The following is a 20,469-nucleotide window of genomic DNA, read 5'->3' on the forward strand; positions in this document are numbered from 1 at the left end:
GATTTCCAGCTACAATGCTAAATTGCTGTTTGAAAAAAAATGACTTGCGCTGTTAAACAACTGGAAAGGGCTGGAGAATGATAGGGTCTCCACAAACAGCTGTCATTCTGTTGGGAACGATTTGGGGAGGGTGGGCCACTAACTGCACATCACACTCACATTAGTAAGGTAAGTGTATCAGACAGGGCTGGATTACAAATCCTGCCTCTAACTTGAAAACATAGCATCTTCAGTTTAAGTGTGCAGCTTGAGTCTTAGTAATTTGCATCATCTTTTTCTTAGAAATCACTTGCAACTACACACTTAGGACATCGACTTTGGTTTGGGGCATCTATTATGACTGCATATTAGCTGCAGCCATGTAGATGTAAGTACTTAATCCAAAAAAAAACAGTCCAGATGCTGTACGGTACAACATAGCAAATTACTGATGATGATAACTCACACAGACTTGCACACAAAATGAGAACGTGAACTCACTGTTTGGAATGAAATACAGCAGAAGAAACTGATATGTTTTAAGAGCTATTAAAACAGCAGTTATACTAACCTCTTTTCAAAACTGCAGATGGTGAACGAGGTGATGCTGAACCCGTGGAAGTCAGATTTCCTTGTCTATCTTGCCTCATAGGCTCATCAGATGTGACAGACTGAGAATCAGAGTCAAGCTGATGATAATTTACACCCTCTGCATTTCTAGTCATACACATAAGTGATACACTTGTCATTAAAATACTTATAAACAGGACCACTGAAGTGCTGATAACCTACATAAAAAAAAGAAAGGAACAGATATTTCCAGGAAAAAAGTAGGATTACAGCAAACAGCCTGACTTGATGGTTTTCATTTTGTTCTCTAGCTTACTTAAACTGTCACAGAAGGATGGAGGTCTTGTCATTTTGCAGTTACAGTCCTGAACAGTGGTACCATATATTGTTTATTACATACTTAGAAACACAAGGCAGTCACCTAAGGGTTACAGTTTTCCAAACTCTGAATAATTTGGCAAATAATGGTTCTCCACACCATCTAGAAAGATTGAAACTCACTTCTGTGGCTGTTTATTTAGAGAATACAAATTCTGAACATATTCACAGCAGTCACTGTTATATTCACTGCAACTGAATTTAGATGCAGTTTCTCTAGGATACATCCTAAAATACTAGCAGTCATTTCTGACCAAACATGTCTTCAAAAACCTTGGCTGATCAGATATGTGAACTATGTAGCAACAAATATATCTCAATGAACTTTACATGCACACATCTTTATAGTGTCAGCTGATGACTCTCTCACATTTGCTGTGATCCACACAATGAATGATTTATTTCATCTAGCTTTAAATGCCCATTTCTGGGTCATTGCAAGAATTTCTTTTAACTGTATAAACACATAAATAACTGCTAACATCAAACTCACATGGAGGCAACATTTATTTTACTTTGGCATAAGCATTTAAAACAATAGCCTGCATAAAGAGTATTTAAACAAAGAACTTTACCTGATCTTTTCCATAAAACAAGGCACTGTCAACACTATCAGTGGAGTTCAGTTTACCGGCAATCAAAAGGATAGCAACAATGAAAGCTGGGATTCTGTTGCAGGGAAGAAGCATCAATAGAATAAATGAGACGAAAACTCACAATTTATTTTTCAAGCATTATGAAATGTACTTACCCCCAACCAGCAACCATAAACAATCCAGATGATATTTTTGTTTCACATCTATTCTTCAGCATGACTAAAGAAAGTGCAATGAGACCTAGTGAAAGAAAAAAAAAAAACAGGTTTGAAAAAAAATGTGAGGAATAAATTAAACCTTAACATGAAAATCTTGTTGTATTTGCCATATTAACATAAATTAACTGTATAAGCATAGATTACCAGTCCATTACCTTCCCCTTTTCAGATAGACAGATACCTACTAATCTGAGAATTTAAGATGCCCTGAACTTTTATACATGTCACCTACTGAAAGAAGAAACAGACTTGTAAATGTATTATGTCTGGTAGGCAACTGCTTGTATGCATAACACACACATGCAATCTAGGACTCCTTGAACTGAAACACAGCAGAGAGAAACTGGATGAATCCAACTCATTTTAGTATTGCCTCCTAGAATATATTCAAATACATCACTGTTGCAGTAGCGTAAACTGAATGGGTTATTTTCTGCCAAGTTAAGAACAGCAGAATGAATTAGCATGAGACAACCTTCTTGAAACTGCTTTGACACTAGTTTGTCCTTTTTTCTTACCTTCGTAGGAAATAAATAGTTGATCAGCCTTCCTGAAAATTTTTGTTCTAAGTAGTATCTGAGCCACCTGTGGACATCTAGAACATGCAAAACTCTTTCCCCCTTCTTTTGAGGTTCTGGAAAGAATACAGGAAAATTAACAGCTTGACTCAAGATAAACTCTGAAAACGGTTTAGACATAAAAGAAGGATTTGTTCTCAAAGGCACACTACCCTTGTGAAAATGAGATAGGATTGACTCACCATAACAGTGTGTATCTCAGATATTCTTCTTGCAGAATTCAGAGCAATGAGTAACACTGTTTTCCAAGTTAAGAACCTCAAATCATCTTGATGAGTTGGTTTCAAATGGAAGGGTAAGCTTTTCTAGGACAAAGTTAAGATTCTAAGAAAAGCCACCTGTTTTGTAGGAGGATTGACATGTAAATCCCTTCAAAAATAGTTTTGACTTGAGACACAGAAGAAAGGACGGATGTATGGGTAGACAATCAGAGATGGATGAAAGATGAATCTTGATAAAAGATTAAGAAAGGCCAGAGGATGATAACTCAGACAAATATTCCAGAACCAGTGACTTTCAGACCTTAAAAGGGTCCTGGTTCTTAGTATGGCACCAACTAATTTTTTCCTACTTATATAAGATTTCTAGCAGCAAGTTTCTTAGCCTCTTTTAGTGCTGCTGCATGTCTTCAGAAAAATTAGGTGCCTTAAAAGTTATCAAGATTGTCAGGTTGGGGTGTATCAAACAATCCCTATCTTGTGTAAGTAAATCCACACTATGGGGAAGCCTGTGGTAAACTGCTCTTGCCCATTTTCAAGAGAAGGGAGATCCACTGTTGCCTGGGGGAAAAGGGTGTCAATTATCTTTGAAGAGTTTTGGATCTTTATAAAAACGCTGGATATCAGTGAAAACGGTGGAAAAGCATATGTGAACATTCCATCAATGGGAATGAGAAAGCATATCTCTCTTACAGACAGACTTGCACTGAATTGTGGAGAAGAATTTCTTTAACTGTCTGTTTTTAAAAGAGGTAAATGGATCTATTTGAGGAGTTCCTCACAGCTGGATCAATGCCTGGAAGACCCCCAGGTGTAGCTTCCACTTACAATCCATCCTTGTCCTGCTCAGCCTGTCTGCAATAATGTTTTGCTCTGATGGAATGGAAGAAGCCTGGAGGGTCAAACTGAGTTCATAAGTTCATAGGTTCATACTAGGCTATCTGCCCTAGGGCATTTATAAGCCTAGCCAGAATGTGTTTGGCTTTCGCCACCCATTTTAAATTAATTTTGCTATGCCCTTCTTCGAGGTTAGTATACTGTGCCTCTGTCTAACAGTGACACAGAAGTGATACCCGGGGTAAACCTACGATCTCCCATCCACTCATCAAGATTCCTCTTGAAGAGAGTCAATGAGGGACTCTGTCTAACCTGGACTGGGATTTTATTCCAGAGTGAAGGGAGCCTCTGGGTTATGAATCTGTCCCTCCAGCATGTCCTATTTATTTCAGTGCTGAGGTTCAAGTCTCTCGAGTGCGTAGCTCGATGGGATTTAGATTTTCTGAGGTGCAGCATGTCCATTAATTTCGGGTTGGACATGGCTTTATACATCAGGCACAGATCGCCTCTGAGCAGGCGGTATGCCACTGAGTAGAGCTGGAGTTTCTTTAACCGGGCAGCATATGGCATCTGTTTGAGCCCTTTGATCCTCTTGGTGAGGTACTTTTGGGGTCTTTCCAGTTGTTGCAGGTGACTGGTAAGGTACATCCCAAAAGGGGCATTGTACTCAATTATGGGCCTGATGAGGGATGAGTAAAGAGGCACGATGACCTCCCCTGATCTAGATGTGAATCCCTTCATGATTAGGTGGGCTATATAAAATGTTTTTCTAACCACTTTGGCCACGTGGTTGTCAAATGAGAGATTGCTATCAACTTGGGTCCCTAGGTCCCTAATTTCTTCTTCTGTACTTAATGGATTACCACCTATGTGGTAATTTGTGGGCACTTTGTTTTTGCCAAAGGGGATGACTATACACTTTTGGCATTTAGCTTGAGGCCATGGCTCTGGCACCAGTTGTCTGTTTCTATGAGGCCCTTTTGGAGGATGCTTGTGTCGGCTGGAGAGTCGATTATGGCGCCCAGTTTGCAGTCATCTGCGAACTTAGTCAGCCACAGTCCTTCCGTGTTGGCCTGTACCTCCGAGAAATATATACCGAACAAGAGAGGTCCCAGGACTGAGCCTTGTGGGACACCACTTATAATTGGTTTGGAGTCTGACATGGCTCCAGCAATTCTAACCATGTGGGTTCTGTCCTTGAGCCAGTTTGCAACTCATCTAGTGACATAGGGGTTTATATTTAAGCTGGTGAGCTTATCTATAATGCCCGAGTGGGGTATTGTATCGAAGGCTTTTGCGAGGTCCAGGTAGGCTGTGTGGACCACCTTCCCCTCGTCAATGGCCTTGGTGACGGTTTCAAAGAAATCAACCAGGTTTAAGAGGCAGGATCTGCCCTTAACAAAGCCGAACTGGGTAGGATCCAGTGTCTGTAGGTCCCCAATATCTTTATTTATGAGGTCCATGATGATCCTTTCCATAGCTTTGCAGACCAAGCTAGTCAGGCTTATGGGGCGATAGTTTCCAGGATCCGTTGATGCACCACCTTTGTGGTGAGGGACCACTGTTGCTGTACGCCACTCTTTGGGTACATATCCTGTAGTAAGGCTGAGATTGAACAGTAGTTTTATGTTTGGGTTTAGCGCTTCTTGGAGTTCATGCAGGACTCAGCCTGGGACACCGTCTGGTCCCATTGATGCTGTGTTTTTTGCTTTGGAGAGGGCAGCTCTTACCCGAGCATCTGAGATGTCAGGGGGGCAGCATTCTGCTGGGATAAATATTTGCCCTTTTGGTGGGGAGGGGGGAGAAGTTTGCGCTGAACCTGTCAGCTAGGATGTTGGCAATGTCTGTGGGTTCGGTGTATTTTTTGTCATTCTGGACTAATTCTGAGCATATCTGGGAATTCCCACCCAGGTTCCTAACATAACTAAAGAAAGCCTTGTGATTATCCTTAGTGTCCTGTGCAATTTTTCTCTCGAAGCTGGCCTTAGACGATTTTATGAGTGCCCATAGTTTTTTGCTAATACAGATCAGAGATGCCTTCCCTTTTTGGGATTTTGCTCTATCATGTAGTAGCTTCCTCCTTCTATTGTATAGTTTGTTTATGGCTGGGGTCCACCAGACAGGACGTCTGCCTTTGGAGGATTGGGTCTTGGTTTTATTTGGGATTGCATGATTCATGCATTCCTGAAGGTGTTCATAGAATGCGTTTATAAAGGATTCTGCGGTCTGGGACGTATTTTCCACAGGCCCGGGGGCTTTGAAAGATTCCACCTCGGTTTTGAGGAGTGTGAAATTTGCTTTAGAGAAGTTTTTCACTGTGGTTTTCAGGGCAGGGGGTGGAGTCGGGATGTGAATATCCAGTGAGATTAGTTTATGGTCTGATCTTACCAGTGAGGGATACACTTCTGGTCTGGAGCACAGAGTCCCCATGTTGGTGATGATCAGGTCCAGTATGTTTTCCCCTCTTGTGGGAGTGGTAACACGTTGTTCCATAGCATTTGAGTTTATAAATTCTAGGAACCTTTGGGCTAGGGTGTTGGAGCTAGAGTAATGCTCCCAGTCTATGTTTGGGTAGTTGCAGTCAACCAATATAATGGTGTTTGGAGAGACCTTCATATTTGCCAGTGTTCTCAGGAAGGCCGAGTGGGGTTCCTGGGTTTGGGAGGGTGGTCTGTAGCAGGCTATAAACTGGAAGGCAGTTTTACCCACTGTTAGTTGCACATGGATAGTCTCTGATGCTTTGTGCTGTGCCACCAACCTGGAGTTGTGGGTATCTTTGACGAATATTGATACTCCCCCTCCTTTTGTGGCACGGTCCAAGTTTTGGGGCCGAAAAGCATGTTATGAGGTATAACCTGGTAGTGCTGGGGTGCTCTCGGGAGCCTTGAACTAGGTTTCTGTTACTGCACAGATATCGATGTTCTCCATGCTAAGGAGAGTTTCGAGTGCGTGCATCTTGAGGTTTAGACTTCTGGCATTGAGTAGCATTACTCTTAGTTTCTTATCCCTTGTGATACCTGTGGAGGTGGGTTTGTCTTTTGAGCCTTGCCTAAAAAAGGCACTATGGGGTAGTAGCAAGAGCCTTTGCCAATATCCGAAAGCCCAGGGGTGACAGGTGCAAGCCGTTCATAGCGAAGCATCATGGCTTGTCAAGCATGTCATCCCAGGCTCACAGGCATTGGATCCCCTTTGAATTACACCAATACTTAAGCCAATTGTTGAAATTGATCATCTTGTCTTCATATTGTGGCATCATTCTTGGTGAGGGTAAGATGCTACTCAAGGTCAGGGTCATACCGGCCTGGGCTACATGATCAAAGAGCTCCTCTATGTCTTTTTTCATGTAGTCCAGGGAGGTACGTCTCAGGTCATTCACAACAACATGGACAATGACTGAGTCATATTTGTACTTGCCTTGGAGTGACCTGAGTGCTTGTGTTATGTGGCGGATCATAGCGCCTGACAGGCAGCTCACCGTGACCTTCTCCTTGTTCAGCCTGGTGAGCGGGACGTCAGTGTGCCTGACGATAGAGTCACCTATTACAAGTGTATCAGGTGTGTTGTTTAGCCTTAAGGGCTGTGACTGTTCAGCACACTGGCTTTGTGAGCTATGTGTTGCACGTGTTTTGTTTTGGGGTAGCGGTTGCTTGGGTGTCTGCTTTGGAGGTCTCTGCTGCTTAGGCAGATTTTTATTTAGAGCCTCCGAGTATGTTTTTGTTTGTTTATGTGTTTGGTTTGCTGTCGTGGTAGGTCTATGTAAGACTGGAGTTGTAGTGAGTGCGGTTTCCTTCTCCTCCTGACTGGTTTCGCCACTACTGAGTTGAGAGAGCTTAGCCTCCAGTATGGCTATATGGTTGCATCTCTCACATGTGTTGGAATTTGTTTGGAGGAGGAGAGGGTTGTCTGTGTACATGAGGCAGTTGTAACATTGCCTCAAGATTCACCAGATGGACCGGAGAGGAGATTGACAACTGACTTTTGGACATGCTAGAATAGTATTGGGAATTCCTTTACAATTGAAAAAAAAGGGCCAATGGGAAACGAGGTACTCAAGGGGAGTTTGTGAGGGTGTAGTGCTTTTAATATTTTAGTGCTGACTTATATAATTGCTTTAGTGAGCAAGTGCCAGGTAACTTAAATGCAATGTGTTTCAGGTAACTTAAATGCAAAAACGACAAACAGTAACTTTCTTTCAAGTGAAACAAGGAAATAAGTACAGTAAGCAATGCAGATATCACTAGGGATCCACAGAAGCACTGAAAAGCCGCATTTTAGGTGGAATTAGCATTTCAGGGAAATAACAAGCAAACAAACAAGCAGCATACAAATAAAGCTAGATTCAGCAGGCCTGGATCTAGTCTATGCTACAGCAAACGAGGTGTACCAATTTCACTAAGAAACAGTTCAAATATGCAGGCACTATAAGCCTTTAACCAGAAATTCCCAGCTCAGAAGGGCAGAGTCCAGCCTCTCCTCCCACAAGAGTGCAGACCACGAACCTTCTTAATGTAAAATAACTGGCCTGAAGCCCAAGTGCTTAAACCAGAACTAATACACTTTTAGAATAACAGACACTGAGCCCTCAATCAGCAGTTCACAACTTATAAGGATGTAAGCTAGCTGTCCTGCCACCACAGTGCAGGCCACAATCCTTCCTAATGTAAAACAACTGGTCTGAAGCCCAAGTGCTTAATCCAAAAGACTTAGAATGACAGCTACACTTTAATCAAGTTACTACCAAGCAGTAATAAATACAATTGAATAATTTAAAGAATGCCTGGATTAGTGCTCAAGTTATACAAACAAAGCTAGATTCAGCAGGCCTGGATCTAGTCTATGCTACAGCAAACAAGGTGTACCAATTTCAGTAAGAAGCAGTTAAAATATGCAGGCACTATAAGCCTTTAACCAGAAATTCCCAGCTCAGAAGGGCAGAGTCCAGCCTCTCCTCCCACAAGAGTGCAGACCACGAACCCTTTTAATGTAAACTAACTGGCCTGAAGCCCAAGTGCTTAAACCAAAATTAATACACTTTTAGAATAACAGACACTGAGCCCTCAATCAGCAGTTCCCAACTTAGAAGGATGTAAGCTACCTGTTCTGCCACTACAGTGCAGACCACAAACCTTCTTAATGTAAAACAACTGGCGTGAAGCCCAAGTGCTTAAACCAGAATTAATACACTTTTAGAATAACAGACACTGAGCCCTCAATCAGCAGTTCCCAACTTGGAAGGATGTAAGCTACCTGTCCTGCCACCACAGTGCAGGCCACAAACCTTCCTAATGTAAAACAACTGGTCTGAGAATTGCTATACCCTAAGCTGTCATGGTAAGTCTGCAAAGTGTGGAAAATCTGGTACCCCACTGTTTAAGTACCACATTACGGTGGTGCAGTCTGTGCTTACTTGCAGAGGTCCTAGTATCTAAATATGATTTAAGGCTTTTAAAGCATTTATTACAGCCACCATTTCCTTTATATTTATGTGCTTTTCTGAGCTGTGTTTGCTCTACAGACTCAGAATTTTCACCTCTTTGGATATAGCTCCCCAAGGAAAATCTGAGGCAACTGTTGTGACAGACTGAATAAAAGGAGGAAAGGAGAAGGGGAGACCTGGATTAACAGATAACTAACTGGTCCTTCACTTCTTATAAATCCCAATAACAGAATCTGAAAGGATGGAGGGTGTTGATGTTGGGACCGGACTGATCTGAGGTATCACTGAGTTTTCTTCATATGAAGCTTGGACATGAGATTCATGAAAATCATTGAGACCATGGAACACAGAATCGCAAGACATTTCCTAGCTGATGACAAGGACTGGATGGAAAAGATCACAAACTTTTCTTTGTACATTTTGATGTTGACCTGAGAAAGAAATGCCCCTTCTAGGGATGTATCCAGAAGGCATCCCACAATAACTATTCTATGAGAAGGAATCAGAGACTATTTCTTTAAGTTCACCTGGAATCCCAGACTGAGGAGGAGTCTTTTTATCCATGTCAGTGAATCTTGACATTTGGAAAAATATGTCTGCAAATATGGCATCAATCAAACAGGGAAAGATGTAAATGTCTTCCCATCTGCAATTTATTTATTAACTGCCTTTGATAACCAAGATAGTCTGACTGGACAGAAAGCTATCCCTTTTCAGTGGCGGTCCAGGCAGAAAAGCTTCAGAAAAATTCTAACATTACACAAAGAGCATAATAAACAAAGGTATGCAAGTACTCAACACATTATTTATATTTGTTTACTGGGAAAGTCTGACTGGGCCAAAAAGTGTCCATTTTCAGCAGAGGCCTGAGGGGAAAAGCTCCACAATCTGTCAAAAATCATTTGCAAATATTTTAAACCACAATGTATTATATAACACTAAAAAACATAGGAGTGTAAAAATGTTGTAATGAGAAAAACATACAACATATGTTTCATTGAAAAGTGAAATTACAAACAGTCACAAGTTGAAGAAAATATGTGACGAAAAACTCATTAGTCATATTATTTGTTACATAGATTAGTATGTGACAAATGAGACCCGAGACAATTCTAATAAGATATTTAAAAGAGATATTAGAGATTCCATGATTAGAGACAGTGAGGGGAAAATTGAGTGATGTCTTAGTATGAGAGGGGGTGTTCATATTAGGGTTATAAAAGGAAGAAGGATGGAGAGAAAAGGAGATTATAAGAAGAGCGCAGGGTAGAGTGTCTTCAAGTAACTTAGGTCAGTAGGGAGGAAAGAGAAAGAGGAAAGGACTGTACAGAGAAAGTGGATATGGTAAGGTAGTGGGAAAAACAAAAGAAAGGAGTGGAGGAGGAGGTAGGAGAGGATTGTGGGGTGTGACTTAGGATGAAGGGGTAAGTGAAGTATAGTGAGCAAGTTCAACCAGGACTGGTGTAGTAGCAGGTCCGTGATTTTGTAAAGTATTTTTCTTTTAGGGAGCATTTAATGGTGGGTAGTTTAGAAATAGCTCTGGTGGTTAGAGGTAGGGAATTCCATTTTTTTTTTTTTTGCTACTGACTACAAGCATAGGCTTTTGTTCAGGGGATTTATCTGCTTTACTTATGGTGAGAAGTTGTTTGTCTTCCGATCTGGAAATATATGTTGATTAAAGGGGTACGAAATGGGCAGACTAATGGTCTGTGTATGATTTTATGAATTTTTATAAGCTGAATGCAGGAGAGGTGGAAGGGGAGTTCCAGACAGCTAAGGGTATGTAGAGAGAAATTTACAGTGATGGGTAAAGGAGGTTGAATTAGTAGCAAACTTAGCAATTTTGTTGTAGCAGCTTTCAAGTTTATTGTTTTATGGATGATTGCAAATTGGTTGGAAATGGTGCTCCATAGAGTAGGGAGGGAAGAAGGAAGGTTTTGGCTAGAGTAATTTTTGTGGGTGTGCTCAGAAAATGTTTGTTTCTGTATAACATGCTGAGTTTTGATGGACTTTCTTGACATTGCATTGGATGTGGAGATCAAATTTAACATTATCATATTATGACTCCTAATGGTCTGGTATAGTGAACTAATTCAAATGAACTAATTCAATTTCAGTGCCATTTGCTGAAAGGATTTTGAAAGAAGCTTTGTTAGAGGTTTGAGTTTTGGGGTTAAAGAGGAGGAATTTGTTTGTTAGGGCCGAGTAAGAGTTGGACATTTGTAAGCCAGGTTTCAATGAAGATGATAGCTTGCTGAGTGATTTATTGGAGGTGAGTTAAGGTGTTTGAAGAACAGATGCATACTGCATACTAAATTAGGGTACCTTCATAAGAAAATGAATGTAGATTATGGATAAAAATATTGAATAGTAGAAGGCCAATGATGGATCCTTGTGGGGCATCTGTGGAAGTGGGAAGGCAGCTGGAGAACCACTGAATAGATGGAGATGACAGACACAGGGTGGAAAGTTCATCAAGTCATTTACTGTTAGAGACCATGTCAAAGGCTTTTGACAGATCTAGCAATACTGCAGATACAAGTTTTAGAGTTGCAAGCTTTATTGAACGCGTTTGTAAAATGATAGTACTGCAGTGGAAGTGCTGTGGTCTGGCTGAAATCCACGTTGCATATTGATGATTAGCTTATTTTGTAAGAGATACTGGAGAAATTGCTGATGTACATGTCTTTCAATGATTTTAGAGAGGGGAGACAGGATGGCTATGGGACCGAAATTTATAGTCTCAGTAGAATTACCTCTTTATGCTAAGGGATAATATGTGCTATTTTCTGTAAGTTAGGGAAAAAGGACTCTGTCACTAATCTATTAGTAAGAATGCTGATTGGGTATGCTATCGCATCTGCAGCTAGATTTAGGTATTCTGGGGAAGGTCATCGGCTGAGGAGGAACAAGGATTTAGTTTATGTAAAAGCTTTTTTTATGAGAGTTATAGAAAAAGTGGGAGGAGTTGTCTGTGTGTATTGGAGAAGTTGCAGTTAGGTGGGTTTTGTGAAAGATGTGCTAAGGTCTAAGGTGGGGGAAGTTAGCTGCGTGGAAGTAGTTGTGTTAGTTGATTTTGAGGTTAAGCTGGCTATGCATTCTATGAAGTATGTATTGAAATAGGTAGCTGTATGAAAAGGGGGAATGTGTGGATATGGGTTGGGATCTTTTTTGCCTAGGTTGATGACAGAGGATATGGAGAACCAGAAGTTTTTAGGGTTATTTTTATGACCATCTTGTAGGTGAGTATAAGACGTTTTATCTCTATTAACTTGTTTCTTTACTTGGTTTCGTAGCTGTCTGAGTAGTTGCAGAAAATTTAAACAGAGTATCGTTAATTCCTAGTAGCATCATGAAACGAGTTGTGAAACTTTTTTTGTGGAGAAAAACACTGGAAAATACATTACATTAAGAACACAGTAAACAGGAGTATACAGGTAGCTAACAAATATGCAACACTTAAACATATTATCATTGATTATTAGCAGCAGCATCTAAACAGCAATCAAACATATTTGGAAATGAACTTTGCAGAAGAAGATAAAAGGAGGAAAAGGGAGGATTAGTATATACCCAAACCCATACTGTTTAAGGAAATTAGAAATGAGCACAAGGTAAATCCACAAATCCTTAACAGTATGGTACAGCAATGTGACTGGCACCCACTAAAAACTCTACCATTAGACCAGGCTGTTGAATTTTTCAATAGTACTTTTATGAATGTTCTAAATATACTAGCTCCTATCAGGAAACTTAGAATTAAAGTTAACTATGCCCCTTGGCTAAACAGGACAACAAAAGCTTTACTAAAAGCCAGAGACAATGCCTGGAAGAACTGGAAAAATAACAACACTAGCCAAGAAAGACAAAAATATCAACAACTTTGGAATCAGGCTAAAAAATAAACAAAAATGGATAAACAAAACTACTTCCTAAACATCCAAAACAAACATTCTAAAACCCTCCAAAAGTTCTGGCAGGCTATCGATACCCTTCTAAAGCCCGGCAAAACTACCACACCAATACTGATAATGACAGCATAGCTTCTCAATTTAACCATCACTTCACATAATCTCTTCTCTCATTATCTACCCAGCTATCCAACAATAACTCTAACTTCACCCCAACTATAGATCAAAATAACATACCCACCTTTACACTCTCACCTGTACCAACCTCCACAGTTAGAAAACTACTCTCTAAACTAAAACCCACTACTCTCGCAGCAGATGGTCTACCCACTAATTTCCTAAAATTAGCTGCACAGTCGCTAGCCTACCGTGTCTCAATTCTTATAAACCATTCTATACAAGAAGCTTCCAACTATGGAAAGTGTCATTTATTATTCCCCTTCACAAAGGCGGCAACTCCTATGAACTATTAAACTACCGGCCCATTGCTATCCCATCCCCCCTTTCCAAGCTCCTAGAGAAATGTATTCACACCCAGGTAATGCACTTCTTAATCTCACATAATCTCCTTTCTCTCACACAGCATGGCTTCCGCCCAAACCACAGTACAACTACTGCTTTTCTCTCCTTTACCAACCAGGTTAACCAACTAAGAAACAACAACAACTTCATTATCAGCCATATTCTTAGATCTATCTAAAGCATTTGATATGGTCTCCCATAACCTGCTCTTAGACACTTTATCCACCATGTCCTTCGCCCCCTCCACTACTTCCTGGTTCAAAAACTATCTCTCGGATAGAAAACAATCAGTCAAATGGCAAGGTATACTATCACCTCTACTACCAACAACTATAAGCGTTCCTCAAGGATCAATACTAGGTCCTCTACTTTTCACCATTTTCACTAACAAACTACATACCTCCACCCTGCATGCATCACTTATAAAGTACGCAGATGACTCCACACTCATCTGCTCAGGCCCATCCATAACCACTCTTCAAAAGCTTACCCAAGAATCCTTCTGCTCTGTGGAACAATGGCTTACTGATATCAAACTTATTTTAAACCCAAACAAGACAAAATTACTCCTTTTTACCCCCAATAAATCCAGATCCACACCTCCTTCCTTCAGTATCACCTCCAAAATGGTAGCACAATTTCCCCCTCCCCCATACTATACTCCTCGGTGTTGAAATCGATAAGGATCTTCACTTTGAAGTTCATATCTTGCAAACCATTAAAAAGGTACATAAAAAATTAGGAACTCTATACAAACACAAACAGTTCCTATCAGACCAAGCACGAATCTCCCTAGCCCAAACTCACTTCTTGTCTACCCTAATGTATGCATCACCAATCCTAATTCATGTCAGGAAAACAGATATAGAGAAGCTAGAATCATGTTACAATAAAATTGCAAAGTTCGCCAATAACTCCACTTTCACAAGTCATCACTGTCTTGCCCTAAGGGAACTTCAGTGGTTAGAACTCCCTCACCTAATTAGTTACCATCAACTAGTGTTTGCCTTCAACATAATAAGTAACCTCCACAAAACCTCAGCTCTAAACCAACTCCTAAACCAATATTCAGCAAATCGTCCTCTACGCTCATCCAACAAAACCTTGCTCTGCATATCCAAAGCCAACAATACTGCAGGAAAAGCTATTTTTTCCCCACACCATTGCTAGGGAATGGAATAACATCCCCCAAAATATCTCCACAGCACCATCTATCTCACTTTTCAAAAAGTCACTCAAGTCATACCTCTTGCAGTCATGGCTCTGTCCTTGCATCACATAAATGCTTTCCTGCTCTCCACCAACTCTTGCTACCCTCCTCTCTTCACTACTTATCATCTCTAATATATAGTGCTCAAATACTCCCATACAGGGCCTACTATCTTGCACATTATTGTATCTTGTGAGATGTCTCCTTCATGCCATCAGTTATTGATTGCATCAATCAATGTGTATTTAGTTATTGATTGCATCAATCAATGTGTATTTAGTTCTACCAATACTGACATCCAGGGTCTACTATGTATAAGCTAAACTTTCTTAGAACAATCTATTGTATGTTATATCTCTCTCTTTGATTGTATACATTGTATAAACTATTTTATGAGAAATCTCTGATTGTATATATACAACCGTACAGAATTTTTTGTTGTAAATTGTGTTCTTGTGGAGCTTTTCTCCCCGGGCCTCCACTGTAAATGGACCTCGTTCCAGTCGGACTTCCCCCGGTAAACAAATGTAAAATAAAATAAAAAATAAAAATAAAAGGTGAGAAAGAATGTTTTAGAATAAGTAGAAGGAGAGGTAGACGACAAGAAGGAGGTTTTGGATAACTAAGTGTGCAAGTGCTTGGAAAGAAATGGAGAAATTAAGGGGCAGGAAATTTAGCATCCAGGATTTGTGCATGTTTAGAACCAGGAATCTTTCAGGTGCTCTCTTGTCTGTGCCTTAAAAAGAGTTGCTGTTGACCATTTTTCTTAGAGTGAGAGGAAGGGAGTTCCAAATATGGGCCAGGAAAGAATCACCAGCTGTGTTATTAGCTTTTGTAACAGTTAATAACATTTTGTCAGTGGATCTCAGATGTCTACTTTGGTTATAAAAAGTTGAACGATATTTTTCAAGCTAGAGCATTTGTCTGTATAATAAAGAAGTTTATGGGGAATGAGTAGTAGGGAAAGTGTAAGGTAATGTGTTAGCTTAGAGCTACTGAAGTTTTTTTTTTAGGTCCAGACAGTAACGTGATCTATAATGATGATTGGCAGCAAATTTCACCACCTTATTATAGCACTGTTTCAAGAGTAAGAGTTGAGTGGATTATAAATTAATCAAGATGAGATTAACATAAGTTAGTCTAGGGATGGGAAGAGATTGCACAATACCTTTTCTGGAATTATCTATAAGGTTACTGCTTGACTCTTTCGACAACAACTAGCTTTTGGTGGATGTTTTTTATGTGCTAAGCAAATTTTATGGTTTCTTCAATAGTGACTCCTCGAAGCTTAGTTTGACTTACTAGTTCTATGTTAATGGTGTTAGAAGAAGTGATTTTGAAATTATTTTTGTAGTCAGTTAAATGCTTTGGGGGTAAACATGATCAGTTTATTTATTTATTTTTTAAGTTTAAGGAGCAGTTATGTATCAGAAAGCCAGGTTTCTATGGTAGATAAAGACTCTTGAGTGAACTGTTTTAATTTATTTATGCTTTTAGCAGAACAGATGACTGCTGAAATCACCTGCATACTGTATGATAGCGGCTTGTTTAAAAAGCTAGGTTATCTTTAATGAATATGTTGAACAACAGAGGACATAAAGGGTATCCTTGAGGGACACCCACTGTAATGGGAAGGAAAGAGGAGACATCATTTTGCTATTTTACTGCCCACTGCCTGTTTGGGAGGTAGTCGGAGAACTCACGAAACACACAAGCCAGCACTCAAAGGCAAAAGGTGTATATGAACAAAACATAATTTATTAGAGCATATTTAGGCAAAACAGACTGGTTCTGGCCCAGTTATTAAGCCTTCCTCAGTAAAAAATTAAATCACAAAAACAAGCCTTTTTATGCTTAATAATCAACACATGATACAAAAAGAATCCCCATGATTGGTTGGTTATAAATGCTCATTAAGACCTGGGAGGAATAATCCTCCCAACTTGATAATCCACCTCTTTTCTTTCTTAAGAATATCATGCCAAGCAATTTTATTAGCCTGGTCCCCACTTATTCTATCAATAATGGTAAATCTAAAGGATGCATTAGAACGGGTCAAGGAGTGTTTATATAATGCATTGCTGGTTTTATTTTTAGTCTAACATCACTTAAGTGTTCAGATATTCTAATTCTAACATGACATGAGGTCTGTCCTATATAAAAAGCAGAACACGTACAGGTAGCTAAGTAAACAACCCAATCGGTTCCGCAGTTGGCCAAAAACCTGATGTCAAAAACCAACCCAGTATTTTTGCTAGTTAACTGTTTGGATTTAGCCACCCTAATACAGTGTACACAATGACCACATGGAAAACACCCCTGCAACAAATCACCAGTTAAAGTAGTTTGTAATGGTTCTCCCAAAGGTATCCCTTGTTTATGATGGTTGCAATAGGAACCCATGGTTTTACCCCTACTGTAAGAGAATTGACATTTATCTTTTAGGAATGCAAATAATCTGTCATCCGCTAGCAATATATTCCAATGTTTATTCACTATGTCAAATAAAACATTGGTATTACATCCGTAGGTGGTAACCAATCTAAGTTCAGATGATCCTGATTGTTGTTTATCCTTATATGTCAGAAGATCATTCCTATTAACAGAAGATGCAAAGTTGCTGGCTGAAAGTATTGTACCTGTTTTATACCCACGGGATTTGAACCTTTTAATAAGGTCCAACTTGTAGCTTTCATATTTCTGAGGGTGGAAGTAAATACATCTGATTCTCAAAAACTCTGATTTAGGAATGTTACATGTAACATGGGGTGGGTGAAAGCTGGAGGCGTGTAATAATGAGTTGTACTGTGGATACTTGAGGAAAACCTGGGTGTCCAATGTATGATCTAAATTCCTTGTGATGAAAACATCCAAGAAAGTGATTTGATGAACATAATTGACAAACTGGATCCCCCACTTACTACCATTGATGTATTCCATGAATTCACACAGGTATCCCTGATCAGCTTTCCAAATCATCCAGCAATCATCGGGATAGCATCTCCACATTTGAATTTTCCCAGGGTAAAGATTATGAGATGCATCATGTATCAACTGCTCTTGCACATAGGCCATAAAAAGGTCAGTATATATGGGAGGAAAAGACGCCCCCATAACCGTTAACTGAACATGCCAAAAACATTTCCCCTGATAAGAAAAAGTGTTCTTGGTAAGACCATGTTCAGCAAGGCCAATAAGAAATTACTGAAGCCTGGTGGATGGAGCTCTGCTTGATAAAGCCAATGTTCAAGGGCCAACAAAACCACCCAATGGGGAATATTGCTATATAGAGACGCTACATCAAGGGTGCATAACAATTACCCAGGTTCAAGTTGAATATCCGATATTAGCTGCAAGAATTCAGTTGTGTCCTGAATACATGCTCTGACATATTTAAGAAGTGGCCAAAGATGTATAGTTAGAGATTGGGACAAAGGTTCAGTAACCGATCCACACCCAGAAACAACTGGTCTACTCGGGGGGGTCCTGTAGATTTTTGCAGATTTTTGGTAACAGATATAAAACCTGATCCCTGGGGTCAGGGACAGTAAGATGATACAGAATAGATTGGGAAATAATCCCTTCATCCTTAGCCAACAAAAGATACTGATCAAGTTCCTGTTTAAATCTTGGACCAGGGTCCAAGGGCACGTACATATAGTACATGCCATTGTTCAATTGTCTCTTGGCCTCCTAGTTGGAGAACCAAGGTAGTGAAGCTTCCTGTATTCCTAGGCAGGCTAGTTTTTGAAGCAATTTCTGGTGGGATACCATGTCAAAAGCTTTGGATAAATCTAGGAAAAGTGTTAAGACTAAGTTCCCACAGTTCTGCTATTGGTTAATAAAGGAGAGCTGAACATGTAATATGAAAAAGGATGGAAACAGTGCTGTGTACAGGAAAAGAGGCAGCTGTCAGTGAGAAAACTAAGGAGTTGAGACCGAATGCACTTCTCCAGAATCTTTGAGAGTGGAGACAGTATGGCTATAGGCCGGAAGACTCAGAGCTCATTTGAGTTTCTACATTTATGGAGAGGAAAAGTGTAGCACCTTTCCCACAGAGATGGGCATTTTTGGTGACAGGAGTAGTTGATTAAGAAACAGATAACAAAAGCTAAGGTATAAGAAGCAATTTCTAAAGTATTCAGATGGTATGGTATCCGGGGCAAGAATGGTATGTTTTAAGGTTAGTACTAGTGTTGTGATTGTACAATGACCAATTATTGAAGCCAGACATATTGTAAATACCCTTGGTGCAGCAGACAGACCAAAGAGAAACTTGGAGCACTGCAAATGTAACCCTATGCAGAAAATCTTTAAAAAAGTCTGAGTTCTTTGCAAATTGGTATGTGATGATAAGTATCTTTCAAGTCAAATGTTACCAAGAAACTGAGATGAGGTATGAGAGGTATCAGAGTTTGCAGGGACAGCACCTTGAACTTTGGGACATTAACACAGAGGAAGAGAATAGCAAGGTCTACTACTAGTCTCTGTGTTCCTCCTTTTGTTGGGAACAGAAAGATTTTTAACACGATCCTTTCCATGTTTGATCTGAGGGCATTGGTTCTATGACCTTCAGACAACATTTTTTTTCCACAGAGAAGTTTGGCTTGCAGGATGAGGAGGAATCACCTGAAAAGGAAGAAGTGACTCCCACTGCCATCTGTATCCTTGCAGAATTATTCTTAAAACTAATTTATCTGCAACTACCTGATGCCACTGAGGAAAATGTAAACCTAGACTGTGCTAAAGATTTAATGGACTGCTAGTGTGTGTGTGTGTGTGTGTGTGTGTGTGTGTGTGTGTGTGTGTGTGTGTGTGTGTGTGTGTGTGCAGGGGTGTAGCTAGGATTTTCAAATTTGTACTGACAGCTCTCAAACTGCTACCCCCCCTCCCCAGCCAAGCTACGGCCATTCTCTTAATTCACGGTTCGCTCTTTTAGTGTCGATGAAGAGGCATTCGCTGTAATGCCTCTTCAGTAATATAATATAAATTCACTCAAACTCGGTTCCTTGAATTGAAAATTAACCTAAAATGTCAGTTCTTTGAAAAATGCAGCATGGTAGTTGGGGTAGAGACTTTATGCTTTTGTTTTCTGTAACTAAGGTACAGGTTTTGAGATTGAGTAAATTACTAACCACCTGCTACCACTAACTAGGATGTTTCATTCACACACACACCCCTACCTACCTCATTGCAAGAAATATGGACAAAGCCTAAAATAAACAGGGACAGATATTAAATAATGTTCTCGTGAACTTAGAAAGTTGCTAGAATAACAGGATTTGTGCTAGTATGAATTTTTCTAAAGGACATGAAGTCTGAAGCTAAAATGTCTGTCATTATTTAGCAACTTCAGCCTTCAATGATTTTCCAGAAAATCACAAAATTTATGAGGAACAGAAAATCTGGACATTCTGCAAAATGGGGACAGTTGAGAGGTATGCTACCTACCACACACACACACACACACACACACACACACACACACACACACACACACAACCTCTCAACCTCTTACAGCAACAAACTCATAAATAAAACTGAGGCAAAGGCCCAAAAATAAGGACATTTTTTTTAAATATTGCTCTTATAAACTTAGAAAGATAATAGAATAGTAGTAGGTCTTGCATCAGTACGAATTTTCTGAAAGGTATGAAATCTGAAACTGAAATGTCTGCATTATTTTCTAACTTCAGTCTTTAACAATTTGCCACTAATTTGCCAGAAAGCTGCAATTTTATGAAAAACGGACCAAAATGTGATGCAAAAATATAAAATTGCCAGACAATACAGCTGGGAACCTGTCAAAGGAGGGACACCATTTTAATATGAGCACAGTTAACTTAGAGCAGCTGACAAAATTAGAGAATCTACATGCATTTCTGAAATAAAAGTAATGTATAACTCTGATCATTACAGTTATTTATAAAAGTAAAGTAAGCCCTCTATGTTTTCTTCCAAAATTGCTATTTTGTGGAGGGATCATTAGGGGAAGAGCAACATTTTGAGCCAAAA

The 20,469-nt window shown here is 39.8% G+C and overlaps 1 protein-coding gene across 3 annotated transcripts in view; it reads right to left on the reverse strand.

Moving 5' to 3' along the window:
• GPR155 (G protein-coupled receptor 155) overlaps positions 1 to 20,469 on the reverse strand; it is a 782,878-nt gene that overhangs the window by 235,828 nt on the left and 526,581 nt on the right. For all 3 annotated transcript variants that reach the window (XM_044075558.1, XM_044075557.1, XM_044075559.1), the window contains exons 8-10: positions 1,679 to 1,763; positions 1,503 to 1,596; positions 551 to 767 (exon numbers count right to left, since the gene is read on the reverse strand). In XM_044075558.1, coding sequence (XP_043931493.1) covers positions 551 to 767; positions 1,503 to 1,596; positions 1,679 to 1,763 — 396 coding nt within the window. The remainder of the gene's footprint in view (positions 1 to 550; positions 768 to 1,502; positions 1,597 to 1,678; positions 1,764 to 20,469) is intronic.

The sequence above is a fragment of the Protopterus annectens genome, chromosome 6.part1 (assembly GCF_019279795.1).
Source record: "Protopterus annectens isolate FY-2018-M chromosome 6.part1, PAN1.0, whole genome shotgun sequence".
Taxonomy (NCBI): domain Eukaryota; kingdom Metazoa; phylum Chordata; order Ceratodontiformes; family Protopteridae; genus Protopterus; species Protopterus annectens.